General features: G+C 37.5%; 1 protein-coding gene across 5 annotated transcripts in view; it reads left to right on the plus strand.

The window, feature by feature from the left end:
• Positions 1-17,686, plus strand: part of POU2F1 (POU class 2 homeobox 1) — a 178,913-nt gene that overhangs the window by 134,817 nt on the left and 26,410 nt on the right. For all 5 annotated transcript variants that reach the window (XM_036076745.2, XM_078077920.1, XM_036076748.2 and 2 more), the window contains 6 exons: positions 340-434; positions 6,129-6,302; positions 11,700-11,841; positions 12,784-12,929; positions 14,175-14,354; positions 16,201-16,306. In XM_036076745.2, coding sequence (XP_035932638.1) covers positions 340-434; positions 6,129-6,302; positions 11,700-11,841; positions 12,784-12,929; positions 14,175-14,354; positions 16,201-16,306 — 843 coding nt within the window. The remainder of the gene's footprint in view (positions 1-339; positions 435-6,128; positions 6,303-11,699; positions 11,842-12,783; positions 12,930-14,174; positions 14,355-16,200; positions 16,307-17,686) is intronic.

Raw genomic sequence — 17,686 nt, forward strand, 5'->3', positions numbered from 1 at the left:
AAGAAGGTGAGCTCTTTTTAGAGTTTCAAGCTGCTTCTGTATAGAGTACTTCTTCATTTTCATCCATTCCTTACTAAAATAAAGGATTGGCTGATCAGAGAGATTGTCAGACACGGTATCAAATACATACATCAGTTTTAGTTTAATGTTCCATGTCTTCTGCCCAACTTGTATTTAACAAGATTGAATTTTAGGCAAATAAGACATTAAGAGTTTTAAGACTGATAAAACTATCAAGAGATCAGTTGGAAATTTTCACTTCGCTTTCTTATTCTCTATTTTGTCATATGTTCAAAGTAATCTTTAGTGTTTCTGACATGACACGTTTTTGTTTTACAGGTCTCCTGCAAGCGCAAAATCTTTTAACGCAACTACCTCAGCAAAGCCAAGCCAACCTCCTACAGTCGCAGCCAAGCATCACCCTCACCTCCCAGGTCAGTTTTCTCCCATTAAGGTTTGCTTTCTCTTGCCTTGATGTTTTGAGGGATTCTTGGACTTTGTTAAATTATAAAAACACAGCAGAACCCCATAATACCCTAATAAAAATAATCCAGATAGTTTTCACAAAGTGATCAAAGATTCAAAACAGGACTTACCAGCTTGGTAAAGCAATGCTACCAAATTGATGTAGTCTTTGAAAATCTTCAGGGAGTTCCTATTTTCTTATATGTTTATAAAGAATAACTTTGTTAGTGGCAAATGAGTAATGAGTTCTGGCTGTTTGGCCATCCTCTCGTCTTCCCTGACCCCTCCCCGTAGTTGGCAGTAGAGATTACCACTTGCATTAGAAACCTAGTGCCTCAGTTAAAACACATCACATTCCTTTGCACTTTCTCAGAAATTGCAAAGAAGTTCTGATCTTTGTGTTTTCTTTCCTCTCACCTCTAAGATGTTGCTTTAGCTCATTTCTACTAGAGGTAAATTATAAAAAATGCATATGCGTAGGCATCTTGAGATTTAAGCTTTAGATCTAGTTTGTTTTGTAACCAGCTGTGACTTTGAGCATGTCATTTCACCTCTGTGGACCTTCATTTCTTCTTCTGTAAATTAGGTGATTGAACTGACTGATCCTGAATCCCCCTTCCATTTCAGATTCTCTTTGTCTATAATCTTGGAAGTTATCATTAGCACATTGCCAGATTTGACAAAATTCAACATCTGTTTATGATAAAAACTCTTGCAAACTAGGAATAGTTTTCAAACCTTACTAAGGCATCTACCAAAAAAAAAAAAAAAAAGGGCCCTACATCGTACTTCCCCATTAAGATCAGGAATAAGGCAAGGATGTCCACTGTTACCACTTATCTGGCTTGTACTGTAGGTCCTAGCAGTGCAGTAACACAAGAAAAAAAATAAAGGACATGTAGATTAGAAAGGAAGATGTAAACCTGTCTTAATTGGTAGAGGACATGATTGTCTATGTAGAAAATCCTAAAGAATCTACAGAAAGCTGCTGGAATTAGTAAGTGAATTTAGCAAGAATGTAGGATTAGATTCTTGTAATCAATCAGTATTAAGAAGGATTGTTTGGAAGTTGAAATTAAGAGGAAAAATATTTACAAATAAATTTAACGAAAACATTTGTAAGACTTACACATTGAAAACTACAAAATATTGCTGAGTGAAATTAAAGAAGACCTAAACAAATGGAGAGATATAATATGTTCATGAATCAGAAGGCTTATGTTGTTAAAATGTGAATTCTTTTCCAAATTGATCTATGGATTCAACACAATTCCAGTCAGTACCCAACAGGCTTTTTTAAATAGAAATTTGCATGGTATTTCTAACATTTATGTGGAAATGTAGAGGACATAGAGTAATCAAACAATTTTGAAAAGTAAAAAAGTTGAAAGACTACCTCATGTCAAGAATTGTTATAAAGCTATAGTAATGAAGATAGCATAATAATGGCACGTGGATAGAAATGAAACAGAATAGAAGGGTAAGTAGATCTACACGTCTATGGCCAACTGATTTTCCACAAAAATGCCGAAGGATTTCAGTGAGAAAAGGAAGGCCTTTGGTTATCCATAGACCCCCCCCCCAAAAAAAAGAACCTTGATTTTATTTTACACAATTTACAGGGATTAATTTGAAATGGGTTATGGACCTAACCTTCTAGAAGAAAACTTAGGGAAGAATCTTTGTGTCCCTGGAAAGAAAATGATTTCTCTCTTCTTTTTTTTTTTTAAGATTTTATTTATTTATTTATTTATTTATTTATTTATTTATTTATTTATTTATTTAAGAAAGAGAGAGAACATGAGCGGGAGGAGGGGCAGAGGGAAAGGGAGAGGCAGACTCCGCACTGAGCAGGGAGCCCGATGCCCGGCTCAATCCTAGGACCCTGGGATCATGACCCAAGCGGAAGGTAGATGCTTAACCAACTGAGCCACCCAGGCGCCCCAAGGTAATGATTTCTTAAACAGGACACAAAAAGGGGTGTCTGGGTGGCTCAGTCGGTTGAGCGTCTGACTCTTGATTTCAGCTCAGGTCATGATCTCAGGGTGGTGGGTCAAGCCCCACTTTGGGCTTCACAAAGCTCAGCAGGGAGTCTGCTTCTTTCCTTTTCCCTCTTCCTCTGCCCCACCTCTGGCTCTCACGTGTGTGTTCTCTCTCTAAAATAAATAAATCTTTAAAAAAAAAAAAAAATAGGACACAAAAAGCACTAATCATAAAAGAAAAAATGGGTAAATTTAATTTTATAAAAATTAAAAATTTTTTGTTAGAAGAATAAAAAGAAAAGGCACAGACTAGAAAAAAATATTCTTCAAATTTATATCTGATAAGACTTGTTTTCAGAATTTATAATAAATTCACACAACTCAATAATATTTAAAAAGGGGGTATGTGCAAAATATTTGAAAATACTTCACCAAAGAGGAAGGTATGCAAATGCCCAGTAACCATATAAAAAGATGCTCAAAATCATTAGTTATCAGGGAAATGCAAATGAAATATCACTACACACCCACTAGAATGGGCAAAATTAAAAAGACTATGCAATACCAAGTGTAAAGCAACTGGGTTCTTTTATATGTTAGTGGGGTTGCAAGTCGGTGCAAACAGTTCGGCAGTTTCTTATAAAGTTAAATATGCATGTACCTTATCACCCAGCACTTCTGCTCCTAGAAATGAAAGCATATGTCCACACAAAGACCTGTATATAAATGTTCAAAGCAGTTTTATTCATCATCACCCCAAACTGGAAATAACCTAAATGTCCAACAGCTAGTGAATAGGTAACATAATTTTTGGCATGTCCATGTGATGGAATACTACTCAGCAATAGAAAGAAATATACTTCTGAAACATTCACCAACATATATAAATTTTCGAAGCATTATGTTAAGTGAAAGAAGCCAAACATGAATGACAGCATACTGTATGATTCAGTGTGGATGGTGTTTTAGAAGACAAAACTATAGGGACAGAAAGCCTATCAGTGCTTGCCGGGGGCTGGGGGCTAAGGGTGGAGATTGGTGGCAAAGAGCACAAAGGAACTTGTCTGGGGGATAGAAATGTTCTGTATCTTAATTGTCGCAGCAGTTCTATAACTATATACAGTTGTCAAAACATCAAACTGTACACTTAAATTTGCATTTAACTGTGACTATGCTGCATATAAAAATCAGGTTGGAGTTTTGAAAAAAGCCTGTACCAGCAATTCCTTCCTGGCCTCCACGCTCTGCACACAGTGGCAGGGCTGTGTAGCTTCATCCTGACTCCTGCTCACTGAATTCTACTCTACCATTTCTAGATCTGGCCAGTCCAGCCTGAGGTTTCTGGAGTTGGGGTAACTTATCTGTAACCACCCCACCAAAAGGTACCCAAGCTATTTTTAGTCCTTTATTATTTGAGAACGGGGTTACTTCAAGCCTGGAGATGAAGTAACAGTGTGATAGTTGAGATTCACCTCTCCCTATCAACCAGTTTCACTGGGAAGCGTACAGCGGCACAGGATTCTAACATGGTTGGGGCTGGTTTGGGCTCCTCTAAAATGGTCAGGTTGAATATTACTCAGTGTCAACAACATCTAATAGAGATGAACTTGGTTGTCTTCATTGAAACGGTGATAGAGAGGAGCTTACTCCAGTTGTAGGCCTGTGTCATGTCTATTGTGTAGTTTTCTGGGCCGGTTGGTTCAGTTGGAAAGAGCATATTACTATCCAGGTCGAAGTTTGGGGTATATGACGCATTTAAATTACAAGAAAACTCACAGCCACAAACTCCATCTGTAACCCTGGGCAGTAAGCTCTCACCTGGGCTACTTCACAGGAAGGGTCAACTCAGCAACGATGTTGTAGTCGGCGGGTTGGGGGGGGAGGGGTGTGCAGCACCTTCCACTAACAAATACTCACAAGGGCAGATTCCACTCGGCTTGTGAGCAAAACAGAGTAGCCTTATGTTTGTGTAATAAGGAAATTTAAAATTTTCTTTAAAAGATTATACTACTTCATGTCCTCAAATAAACTTCAGATAGATTTAAATAAATATATAAAAATATATAGAGGAAGCTAGCAGACTATTAAAAGGAATTTTATCTGAGTTAGAAATAAGTGAAAGCTTTCTCAGATTTGAAGCAATAAGATGTTAGAAAGGGAAAAAAAAGTTCACCCAAATGACAATTTAAAACCTATGTACACTGAAGAATAAAAGGAAAAAACAGATTGGGAAATCTATTTGCACTGATACAACACACAAAGCCTTAATCTATAACATCTGGTGAGCTCAATAAGGATGAGAATGAGACCATTAATAGATGTATTGGCTATGGATATAAATCCATTGATAAAGAAATACAGGTAATTATTGACACATGGGAAAAATTTTACTTTGAGTAATAAGAGAAATTCAAATTAAGGCAATAGTGAAGTACCATACACTCCTTCACTTTGCAAAACATTTTTAAAAACTGCTAACACAATCACTTGGAAGAAACTAGCATTTTGTAGTGAGAACCAACATGATGTGTATTTATGGTGTACCCTTTATCTTATAGAAAATCACTTCTGAATGTATCTCAAAGAACTAATTACAAAGGTGGGAAAAAGAACTATATGTACAAGGTTTTTCATTATGGTGTTAACTATCTTAGTGAAAACATAAGTGAAAAAAGTGTCTAGCAATGAAGAAATTGTTTAATTATGATAATATTGCCTCAGTTAGCCTTTGAAAATGATAATTATGAAGCAGAGTATAAAATTATGTATCCTATAATTATAGTTAAAGTTAAGAATGTAGATCCAAGGGAGGGAAGAACCTTTTAGAGGCAGTGAGTAAGTTTAGGGCACTGTGTATGGTGACAGTATATATTCATGAATGTATACTTACCTTCAAACTCGCCAAGATGTATACATTAAATATATGCAGCTTTTCTTATGTCAGTCATACCTGAGTAAAAACAAAGTTTACTGTTTTGATTTTGTGCCCTGTGGCCCCTTCCAGTGTCTTAATCCTATCATAAAAGTTACTCTGATCAGTGAGATGCATGACTTGTTACTGAAGATTTGAAAATTACTTATAACTTGAGAGAGAAACATTTAGAGATTAAATAAACCTAGTGCAACAAATTAAAAACAGGATAAAAAAGGAAAGAAATGTAGGTCTATGGAAAGAAATACACAAAAAAGAACCTATTAAGTTATTTAAACTGTAGGTGATTTACTTTCCCCTTAAAATCATTTTAATCTTATTATTTTTATAATACTGTGTCATAAGTTGGAGATATGATGGTATAAACAAGATAGCTGTTTTGAAACTTATAGATTAAGTGGCATATTTGTGAAATAGATTCTTTAAAATAAAGTCTAATTCATTAAGTATGCTCTGAACAAATGTATCTTATGCATACATATATTTGAAAACCCAAATATAATGGTTTCATTTTTGAGTATTTAAGCTTTTTCATGGACTTACATGTTTTTAACCTTAACCATAATTATAGTCCACACAGTTTCACACACTGCTTTTCTCACTGAGCATTATGTTGTACCTTCCACGATGTTACATGGTCTTCATAATTCTTTATGAATATAGCTGCTTCTTTAAGTTGTTCACGTGCGACACGTTCCAGTATATCATTTTGTATGCTTGTTCTCTTATCCTTCTGTTCCTTGTAACAGCCAGCAACCCCAACACGCACAATAGCAGCAACCCCAATTCAGACACTTCCACAGAGCCAGTCAACACCAAAGCGAATTGACACTCCCAGCTTGGAGGAGCCCAGTGACCTTGAGGAGCTTGAGCAATTTGCCAAGACCTTCAAACAAAGACGAATCAAACTTGGATTCACTCAGGTAGGATGAACCCACCCTTAACTTAGAGATATCTCCTTGACTGGGTCCAGATCTGTGCTTTACGTGTCCAGAGAAGCTTCTGAGGTGCAGAAGGTTCCTTGACCTTGTTGTCACTTAGTTTTAGACTGCAACTTGTTCTTAGCCATTTTCTGCATTTATAAATTTAGACTGTTAATCATATATTCAATTATAAGTTTATGGTTTAATGTTAGGTTAAAATCTTTAAGATTTCTCTCACAACACAGGCCTCTGAAATCATAATTAGACCAATAAAAGGTGAGAGTTTAAAAGATTATGTTTGGGGATACTGTAACTATAGTGAGGGTTTTATTTGTAGAACATCTGGTTCTAGGCCTTAGTGCTCTGTCTGTAAGATTCAGAGAGTAAAGAATGCAGGGGGAAAAGTTTGAAAGACTTGTTTAAAAACAGATTTTTGGGAGAGAGAAGGGGGCCAGTGGATGGACGGACACACACACACACACACACACACACACACACACAAAGCCCAAACCGAAAGTAATTAAACAAATAGGAATCTGTTAAATCTGAAAAGCCCAAATTAATCAAAATTCAAATTAATTTTTTTTTAATGTCACTTAGCAGAGGGCTTTTAATGTGGAATAAGTTTAATGGTTTAAACAGGCATCTGGGTATATAGCGTTCTTGTTCCAAGCACTGCCACTGATAACTCTTTGATTAACCTGTCACAAATAATACTTTTAAAGCAGGAAAAGAATTAAACTGAGTAACATTTATGTAAAATGATATGAGATCATTAGATGAGAAGTAGTTATGGAAGTATAAATTGGATTGGGTGTTTTTATCGAATCAGGAAAAACCTGATATTTTCTTAGAATATAATTACTGTTTGAAGATTAAGCCGCTACTTAAATACTATCCAAATTATTTTCAGTTGAAAGTAAAGTAATGCACTACTGTGGTAGATCAAAAACCAGGGATGATATCCCTCTTTTCTCTGTGTTTTTAAGAACAGACTTAAATTCCTTATATTTCTCTGGTAACTTATTTTTGCTCAAAGAAACTAATTACATATTAGGAACGTGAAGTGATTTTTTAAGTAGGTAAAATTTTAGAGAAAATGCAATTATCTTTGTGAGGAGTTTCAGTTGTGAAGAAACAAATTACAATTCATAAAGAGTTCAGTACTTTGAAACATCTCAATGATCTGGCTTGTTTTTAAAAAAGAAAGCTAAAGTTACAACTGGAATGATGGGGTAAGTTAAGCTTGAGTAAGTGTAAGGTTGGTTAGTGAGCAGCTCTTCGGCTTTCAGTCTATTAGCACAGCATACTCTGAGGTTCCCTAGGAGACTGTTGCCTCAGTGAAATGCCAGGGATATTAAGGCTTTTTAAAATCTTTAACTTCTACCCAAATAGTGTTTAGCCTTTCTGTGGCATTTGACCCAACATACTGCTAGTGTTGTTTCTCCTTCTCTTACTTTCTCTTTTATGTAAAGGAGCTTCCTTATGGTCTAGTGCTTTTTGGTTTTACCCTATTATTTGGCATGAGTCTTCTTTATTTTTCAGAATGACTTTGACATACCAGTGGCAACATTTTGCAAAATTTAACTGCGTGGATTAAAGCACATATTACTGGTGGAGGACGGGAAAATCAACCTTTGTTTTTAAGTCACCTACCCCAATTGTAGTTTTCCACAGGTTGCTTTGTATCCTGTTTATTTATATACACACACACGGGAAGATAGACATTGAAGTTGTTTAAACAAACAAAAATCCCTATCCTCTGAGTAAATGTACATGTTAGTAGGTGTTTTAAACAGTATTTTTTTTCTTTTCTCTTTTTTTTTTTTAAGATTTTATTTATTTGAGAGAGAGAAAGCGAGAGAGAGCATGAAGGGAGGGGAGGGGCAGAAGGAGAAGCGGGCTTCCCGCGGAGCAGGGAGCCTGACAAGGGGCTCGATCCCAGGATCCTGGGATCATGACCTGAGCCGAAGGCAGACGCTTAACGACTGAGCCACCCAGGCACCCCCTAAACTGTAACTTCCTAATTACTTAATTGGTTAAAAGATTACTATAGATTGTCACTATATAATTGGGAGGCATACCGTAGTATAACACTTTTATCACGTGGTACATTCATTATTTCCTAATTCCAATCTTTGTTCCTTTTTCCTTTTGCTCTTTTAAAAAATATCAGGGGCTCCTGGGTGTCTCAGTCAGTTCAGTGTCTGATTTCAGCTCAGGTCATGGTCTCAGGGTCCAGGATCGAGCCCCGCGTCAGGCTTCCCATTTGGTGGGGAGTCTGCTTGTGTCTCTACCTCTGCCCTTCCTCCTGCTCTCTCCCTCTCTCAAATAAGTAAATAAAATCTTACCAAAGAAAAACATACCAGAGATATTCTATATAGTTCAGATAATGTATGAGGCCACTGCTTAAAACAGTTACTTTTGTGAGGAAGAACCCAACGTGGTAGTAACAAGAGCACTAAACTGAGCATATATCAAATTAATGAGAATTAGTATATTAACTGAGGGGCCTGTTGCTTTTTATTCATTTAAATAATTTAGGGGCGCCTGGGTGGCACAGTGGGGTAGGTGCCCAACTCTTGGTTTTGGCTCAGGTCATGATCTCAGGGTCATGAGATCAAGCCCTGTGTCGGGCTCTGCGCTCATTGTGGAGTCTGCTTAGGACTCTCACTCCCTCTGCTCCACTCCCCCTCCCCCCGCCTCACTTGCTGTCTCTCAAATAAATAAATGAATCTTAAAAAAATTTTTTTTAAATATGAAGTAAAATTGTATTATAAATCTCACATGGATCTATCAGAGTTTTGGTGAGTTGATGGCATGGCTTTATGTCTAGCCACCGTTTAAGGCATTATTTTCATAATGATGTGATTTTTGATGTGTTATTTTTGTGTACTTACCAATATTGTTAACTTTTCCTAGATATTACAGAAGTTTTTGAGAAATTCTTAGCAAATTATGCAGATATGATGTCAGAAGACATTTATTTTCATCTATTACAGCAGGTCTTATACTCAAAGAATTGCAAGGTTTAGTTGGCCCAGCTTTCTAAAGCTATTATCTAAACAAAGTGGCCAAGACATGAATATAAGTGACAAAGCATATTTAGTGCCTGAAATATAGTAGGCACTTAGTGAATATTTGTTGATTGAATGAAGTAAGATTTAATAAATGTATAGAGATATCGATATAGATAAACCTGTATCTATAGATTTATTTGTATATAAATATAATGGATAGCATTTATGCCCCGCTCACACTGTCCTGGTTCTTTCAGTTTTACTGTAATTGGAGGGAAATCAATAAGCTGTCCATTCCTGTTCTTCTTGGAGATTGTGTATTCACAGCTGTCAGTGCCACTTTCTGTGGCAGTGCGAATGTTCTCATCTGTGCCTGCGGCACGTGGCCGCTACCCATGTGTGCCTCCTGAGCACTTGAAGGATGGCTAGTGGTGCTAATAAGGAATGGAGTTTTTAATTTATTTGATTTGAATTAAGTTTAAATAGCCACATCAGTTGAAGTTCTGATATTCTCTATACCTCATTTTATCATATAGTTTGAACATTTAAACCTATACCTCTGTTAAACTTTAAACTTTTTATCAGAAGTTGCGCAGTAAGAAAATGGAGGTTTCTTTTTTTTTTTTAAGATTTTATTTATTTATTTGACAGAGACAGAGATAATGAGAGCAGGAACACAAGCAGCGGGAGTGGGAGAGGGAGAAGCAGGCCTCCCTCCGAGCAGGGAGCCTGATGTGGGACTCGATCCCAGGACCCTGGCATCACGACCTGAGCCGAAGGCAGACGCTTAACGACTGAGCCACCCAGGCGCCCGAAAATGGAGGTTTCTTAAGGATGTTTTTTCCTGGGACGCCTGGGTGGCTCAGTCTTTTAGCGTCTGCCTTCGGCTCGGGTCATGATCCTGGGGTCCTGGGATCGAGCCCCACGTCAGGCTCCCTACTCGGTGGGAAGCCTGCTTCTCCCTCTCCCACTCCCCCGGCTTGTGTTCCCTCTCTCACTGTGTCTCTCTATGTCAAATAAATAAAATCTTAAAAAAAAAACAAAACGATGTTTTTTCCTAGGGCGCCTGGGTGTCTCAGTTGGTTAAGTGTCTGCCTTGGGCTTAGGTCATGATCCCGGGGTCCTGGGATCGAGCCCCACGTCACATCTTCATCTCCGCATCAGGCTCTCTGCCCAGCGGGGAACCTGCGTCTCCCTCTCCCTCTGCCGCTCCGCCTGCTGTGTCTCTCTATGTGTCAAATAAATAAAATCTTTAAAAAAAATAAAAAGTTTTTTCCTTTCCTTAACTACCACCTAATGCAGGTGCTAATAAATGTAGTATCCATCTAAAAGATGGATTGCAGGGTTGGAGGGAGTCAAAGGACTAGGATAATCCCAATTCAAAATAAGTGTTGCTACAATTGTTGGAGGTGGCTGTTGCATAGTTGAATTGGCTGTGTAGTTCTTGGGACTAGAAATGTTGCCTTTCTGTCCTGCCTCTAAACTAATTGAAGTGAGAGCATGAATCATTTAAACTCCATGAGTTTCTATTACCTGTATAAAATAACTATTAAGATACGGCTTTTTTCAGCTTTAACAAGAGAGATTCAGCTGAAAGAAAAGCACTGTATACATTTCAAAGGTTATAGGCTTATAAAGAAAGACATCTTTTGTAATATATTCAGGGGATCATTGTTCTATTGCTATAGGGTTACCAAGTTTCCAGTGCCCATGAAGGTTTAACTAAGTGGGTCAAACCTCTCTACTGTGAATTTCTATCTCTATAATGGTGACAAAAGTAGTCTTTTAGGATACCTGTTTTTGTAACCAACTTTGAAATCCAAACTAAGGGTGGAAATTGATTTTTTTCACTGCTTCCAGAAATACTTTATGGGGGGCAGGAGGAGGGTGCAGGGAGAGTGAGGCATTATTTCTAAATTTTAAAGTGATTTATAGGAAGTTTGGCTAGTTCAGAAATACCTGAAGTTGTCTAAACATTTACATCTATTAACCCTGTAGGTGATACAGGTAACTGCTTTTAAGGATTATTTAAATCATTGTGGTTGCATCAGTTAAGGGGCTTGTTAGGATATCAACACTATCTCCTGAAACTTAGAAATATTTGATGTCTTGGTTGTTACATGAAGTAGCAAGAAGAGACTCAAAATGGAGAGAACATGGGAGTTAAGAATTTTGTCATAATCAAGGCCTAACTAACAGTCCTCATTGAATGCTGTGGTCAGCTTAAGGCTGGATGTTTTGTGGGACCCAATAAATGGAATGAATGTTGAGTCTTTAAAACAGTTATGGAGCAGCACCCTAGGGTGAAGACTTTGGACATTAGTGAGACAAATCTTTTCTCTCTTCTCTCCCCCTCCTGCTCTGTATTACTGTGCAGGGCGATGTTGGGCTCGCTATGGGTAAACTATATGGAAATGACTTCAGCCAAACTACCATCTCTCGCTTTGAAGCCTTGAACCTCAGCTTTAAGAACATGTGCAAGCTAAAGCCACTTTTGGAGAAGTGGCTAAATGATGCAGGTGAGTGGATACGTAAGACACTTCCTCACTGTCCAGTGGAGTTTTACAGGACGTTGTTTATACTCGGGGTTATGTTTCCTATTGCATTATTGGTCCTTCAGAACATTGAAGCTCACTAATGTTGGGAGGATCAATATAAATTATGACTCCATAAATTAGAGAGTAATTCACTCAAATCTAGTAATTACAGTGTACACAATGAGCAATAATTTTTAGCCTTGGAATATTTCTTGTATTTGAGCCAGGGTTAGGGATAGTTGAAGGACGAGGATAAGAAGTCCTATGTATTTAGATACACTTAAAAAACAAATTTATAGGTGCTTCCTTGATGAATTATCATAAACTTATTATTGATCATATTTCTGCTTTTGTTATTAAAAATGACCACATATTTCATACATAAAAAGTTGAGCTGCTAGTTTTAACTTAGGTCTTTTGTACTGAGATTTCCTTTTGGAAAATTTGGATTTTGAGTCACAGAATCATAGGCTGTGAGAGCTGTAAGGAACCACAGAGATCTCCTAGACTATGGTTCTCATTGTAGATGGGAACAAAAGTCAGGTCTTTGGAAAAGACAGACCTCTAATACCCACCCTTGGACAGTCTGCTTCCATAGCTCTGGATGAGGCCTCAACATCTGTAATCTTAACTGAGTTCCACAGGTGAGAACATCTCATTTTACATAGAGTGCAAAGAAGCGCAGAGATGTCTATGACATGACCAGGGTCATTAGACTATTAAATGACTGAACCTTTTTTAAACTTTAAAGAATTTAGAAAGATCTATGGTCGTGAATGCTGTTTTAATGTAGGTTCTGAAAACCCTTCCATGCTTGCTTTTAACTTAACATATTTTGGTCAGTTTTGTTGTCATTAATATATGTATCATACGCATGAATCATGCTCCACTAACTTGATTTCTGTGTTTTCTCCTTTCTTACAGAGAACCTCTCATCTGATTCAGGTCTCTCCAGCCCAAGTGCCCTGAATTCTCCAGGGCTGGGAATGGAGGGCTTGAACCGTAGGAGGAAGAAACGCACCAGCATAGAGACCAACATCCGTGTGGCCTTAGAGAAGAGTTTCTTGGAGGTTAGTCAAGTTTTTACTTTTCACGTACATGTGATTGTGTAATATTAGGTGCTGTAGGTGATAAAAGATGGACTTGCCAGCCTCGGTCCTTACAGATGCTTATAACATAGTGGAGAACAGTAGACAAAGCCAGTTACTGAACCTCAGAAACAGACCCAGAGTATTTCAGGGTTCGGGAGAGTCCACGCTCACATCCGTGTGAGCCCCATTGTGACAGGCAGCAGCTGCCCTGGGGTACATCGGAACAGGCCGGGAGAAGTGGGAGGAAAGCACTGGAAGCAGAGGAAATGCACAAGCAAGGGCATCCAGGGAGGAAAAACCATGAGGTAGATCCGGTGACACACAATAGTTTGGTTTGACTAAATTCTAGTGTCTGTGTGCCTAGAATAGTTGTTTGGGAGAACACTACAGGCTTTGGAGGTCTAACAGCTATTTGGTCTCTTGTTTGTTTGTTATTGCCCCGGGAAGATCACAGTCAGAGCTTCCGGTAAAATTTTGACTTCTCTAATTTAGAAAAGGCTTGAGCACAGTGGAAGGAACATTGAATCAGGAATCTTTATCCCATTCTACCACTTTTATTAACTGTGTGATTGGTCAAGTTACTTGATTTCTTATGCTAAAGTCCCTTCACCTGCTATTCCTGCCCCATCGGCTTATTGCCTACCTCATTGTCCTAGCGAAAGCATGTGCATGGAGCACTGAGAAACTCTTACATTCCTACTAATATATAAAGTTACATTGATTATTAATTTTATTTGAGATTAATAGCCCTTAAGGAAAAAAAATAAATATTCAAGAATAACTTATTCTTGGGGCGCCTGGGTGGCTCAGTCGGTTAAGCGTCTGCCTTCGGCTCAGGTCATGGTCCCAGGATCCTGGGATCGAGTCCCGCATCGGGCTCCTTGCTTAGTGGGGAGCCTGCTTCTCCCTCTGCTGCTCCCCCTGCTTGTACTCTCCCTCTCTCTCTGACAAATAAAATTGTTTAAAAAAAAAGAATAAGTTATTCTTAGTTAATATGAATAAGTTTAATAAATATATGTTCATTAGAATGTTTATCTATAGAAGTTCTTTGTTAAAAGTGGGCCAATATGGTTCTATATATCCCAACTTCATTCTCTGATTTGTCCCTCCCCATTTGTATATTTATGCCAGTAGTTTAAAAAGTTAAGCACCCCCCAAAAAAATTTTTTTAATTAAAATAATAAAAAGGTATTCCAAAAGATGATTTTTTTTTTTCCCCTTTAGAATCAAAAGCCTACCTCGGAAGAGATCACCATGATTGCTGATCAGCTCAGTATGGAAAAGGAGGTGATTCGTGTTTGGTTTTGTAACCGCCGCCAGAAAGAAAAAAGAATCAACCCACCAAGCAGTGGTGGGACCAGCAGTTCACCTATCAAAGCAATTTTCCCCAGTCCAACCTCACTGGTAAGGATAAAAAGTGGAGGATGCAAGCTCAAGGACTAATTTTTATAATTTTACAAATGATCTATGAAACAGACTTATTTCATAATAGTAATTTATTGTATATATATATTCATGTTGAGTAAGTATATATAAATTTGTATTTTAAATGTTACTAAAGTGGGATGCCTGGGTGGCTCAGTTGGTTAAGCATCTGCCTTCGGCTTAGGTCGTGATTGAGTCCTGCATTGGTCTCCCTGCTCAGCAGGGAGCCTGCTTCTCCCCTGCTTGTGTTCTCTCTCTCTCTCTCTCTCTGACAAATAAATAAATAAAAACTAAAAAAAAAAGTTTAAAAAAAATAAATGTTATTAAAGTAATTAAATCTCATGTTGTCATTAAGCTAAGAACTTACTGATCTTTCTTTTTTAAAGTGAACAAATTTAATTCTTTCCTGTTTCATGGTGGCTTCATTATTCTCTTCTTTGATGTAGTTTATTAGGTTACTCTGTAACTGTGGGAGCAGATTTGCTAGATTCCAGTCACCTAAAAAAACTCCTTAGTTGCTTTTTATTCGTGTTGGGTTTTTGGGGTTTTTTTTGTTGTTGTTTCGTTTATTTTGTTTTGTTTGTGGAGGGGGAGGAAGAGGGAGAGAATTCAAGCAGACTCCCCATTCAGCATGGATCTGATGCAGGGCTCAGTCTCACAACCCTGAGATCATGACCTGAGCCAAAATCAAGAGTCGAACACTTAACCGGCTAAGCCACCCAGGGGTCCCTATATTCATGTTGGGTTTTAAAGCCCAGTTTATTAAACTTACATGAGGAAGTGACAGTAAATTCCCAGATAACCTTTAGCTCTGAACTTGTATGAATTCAGCCATCTCACATCTTCACTCGCAAACATTATGTAGGACCATTCATTGATAACCTCATTGAGTAACTTCCACCCATTGCTTTGGAATAGTATTCTAGACTGAGGGGACATGCAGCGGTCATGTACTCCCTTGATCTTAAGGATGATGGCAAATGTGACTCTGTATTTCCAACCAGGATTCCACAGATGATAAGTTTGCATTTCTGATCTTCCCTTGTTAATTTGTTTTTATTGTATTTGAATATCATTCTATACTGGGATGCTTTTTAAACTGAAGTAATCGTTAAGGGCACGTACTGGTTATTAAGGGAAGGCTGTGGTTGTTGAATGGTTGGGCTTTAATCATGAAGTTCATGACATAGTAGTTATGAAAAAGACAGTCATTAGATCCGGTTCTGTTTTATGTAGATGGCTCTTTTGTGTTTTGGATTTATTTGTACTAAAAGGAAACAAAAAGTATTTCTTACAAAACTGTAGAAGTATTTTATGTTATTTCAAAAAGAAACTGTCAGCTCTTTAAAATTTTGCTTCGCATTCTTTCCATAATATCATTCATTAAAAACAAAAACAAGATAGTCATGTCCCCACATGACCAAAAATAAAAGCAATCCAAGAATCCCTGATTCTCTGATCCTATTGAATAGTTTTCTTGTGTAGATTAAATTGATAATTAGTATAATATTCCTTACTTACTTGGAGTATATCTTCCTCAACAGCATTGAAATTTAGGAATGTTTTTTATTTCTTTTTAAAACCTGGGCAAAACCATTTCTCCTATCAGAGGAAAACCATCTTCTAATAGCAACTTTTGAACGTATGTCTATTTTCTCAATTCCAAGATCAAAAGATGATTATAAAATTATTTCCTCTTAGCCCCTTTTAATTCTGTTGTATCTGGAATTTAAAATTTTTTATAGGGAAAATACATCTTCAGTATTGATTTGAATTTTTTGATTTTTTAAAAATGCTTTCGCATATTTTCATTTCTGACCTCTAGGTGGCAACCACGCCAAGCCTTGTGACGAGCAGTGCGGCCACGACCCTCACGGTCAATCCGGTCCTCCCGCTGAGCAGCGCTGCGGTGACCAACCTCTCTGTTACAGGTAAGCAGCCGCCGGGCCATGCAGCTGGCCTGCAGACGGTAGGCCCATGACACGTCTCTCTGAGAACTGTGAATTAAATTGCAAATTAAGGCTCTAAACTAGAAATACGTATTGCTTTTTTTGAAAAGTCATATATGAAAACCTGAACTCCAAAAAACAGGCATAATTAATTTTGTCAGAAAGAATACTTTCACATAAAGGTTTTCTTATCTGTTTTGTTCTTTCCCACCTTACTCTTATCTTCTACATTGTTCCCAGACTTACCTTTCAAAACTCCCACCTTTTTTTCAAGTAACTCCTTAAAAACCTTCAGTGGCTACAGCTTTTTGTATTCAGGAAAGCATCCAAATTCATCATCAGTTCATAGAAGGTTATTAATCTGGATCTAATCTCCCACTAATCTTTTCTGCCTTCCATCCTCAACACGCAGGAAGATTCCATCCATGCCTTTGTAAACATCCCCACTGCACTTTTATCCAATAGCAATGAAACTACTCCAGCACAGGCATCAATTCTTTCTAGAAATACTCTTTAGCTTTCCCAGGAAACACTTCATTTTCACCTGCCTGTATTATAAATGATTATATTTGTATACTTTTGTCTTTTCCAATAGACTTTGCACTTCTCAAAAGGTCTGAATATTCTTTTTGCAATCTCAGTGTCTAGTGCCTGACACATTCACTATAAAATGAATAATTTTTTTTTCCTTTGGCCTCCATTAATGTAGCACGTTTCCCAATAGCACATTTAAAATAACTGTGTTGTCATCAGAAGTTTTTTAATGATATATGATGAATAAGGCATTCTGTAATTATTCACCAGGTTGATTATGTGCTAGTAAACCCTCGAATGGATTTGTGATATTTCACAGTCAAGCTTGAATTTAACCTAAAGTTGAGGAATTTAATTGTCTTCACTCATGTTTTCAGTTTGTATAACACTTCTTTGGTTCTGTGATCTAACTGAATGGCTTTATATAGTTATTAAATTTCTAAGTTGTTAGGAAATCTCATGATTTTGTTGATTTATTTAGAGTAGCACTCTTTTTTTTTTTTTTTTTAAAGTAGGCCTAAAGTGGAGCCCAGTGCAGGGCTTGAACTCACTACCCTGAGATCAAGACCTGAGCTGAGATCAAGAGTCAGGTGCTTAACCAACTGAGCCACCTAGGCACCCCTAGAATAGTGCTTTTCGACCTTTTTGGGTTTTAGAGCTCCTGAAAAATTTGATGAAAGCTTTAAATTTTCCCCTCACAAAATAGACATACCCACAATTTTTAGTAAAATATAAGGAGGTTCATAAAGGACAACTCCCATCAGTCTCCACCTCACCGGGGACATTTTTGGATGCCTTAGGAGTAGAAATTGTAAGTTAAGAACCCCC

The sequence above is a fragment of the Halichoerus grypus genome, chromosome 7 (genome assembly GCF_964656455.1).
Source record: "Halichoerus grypus chromosome 7, mHalGry1.hap1.1, whole genome shotgun sequence".
NCBI lineage: Eukaryota > Metazoa > Chordata > Mammalia > Carnivora > Phocidae > Halichoerus > Halichoerus grypus.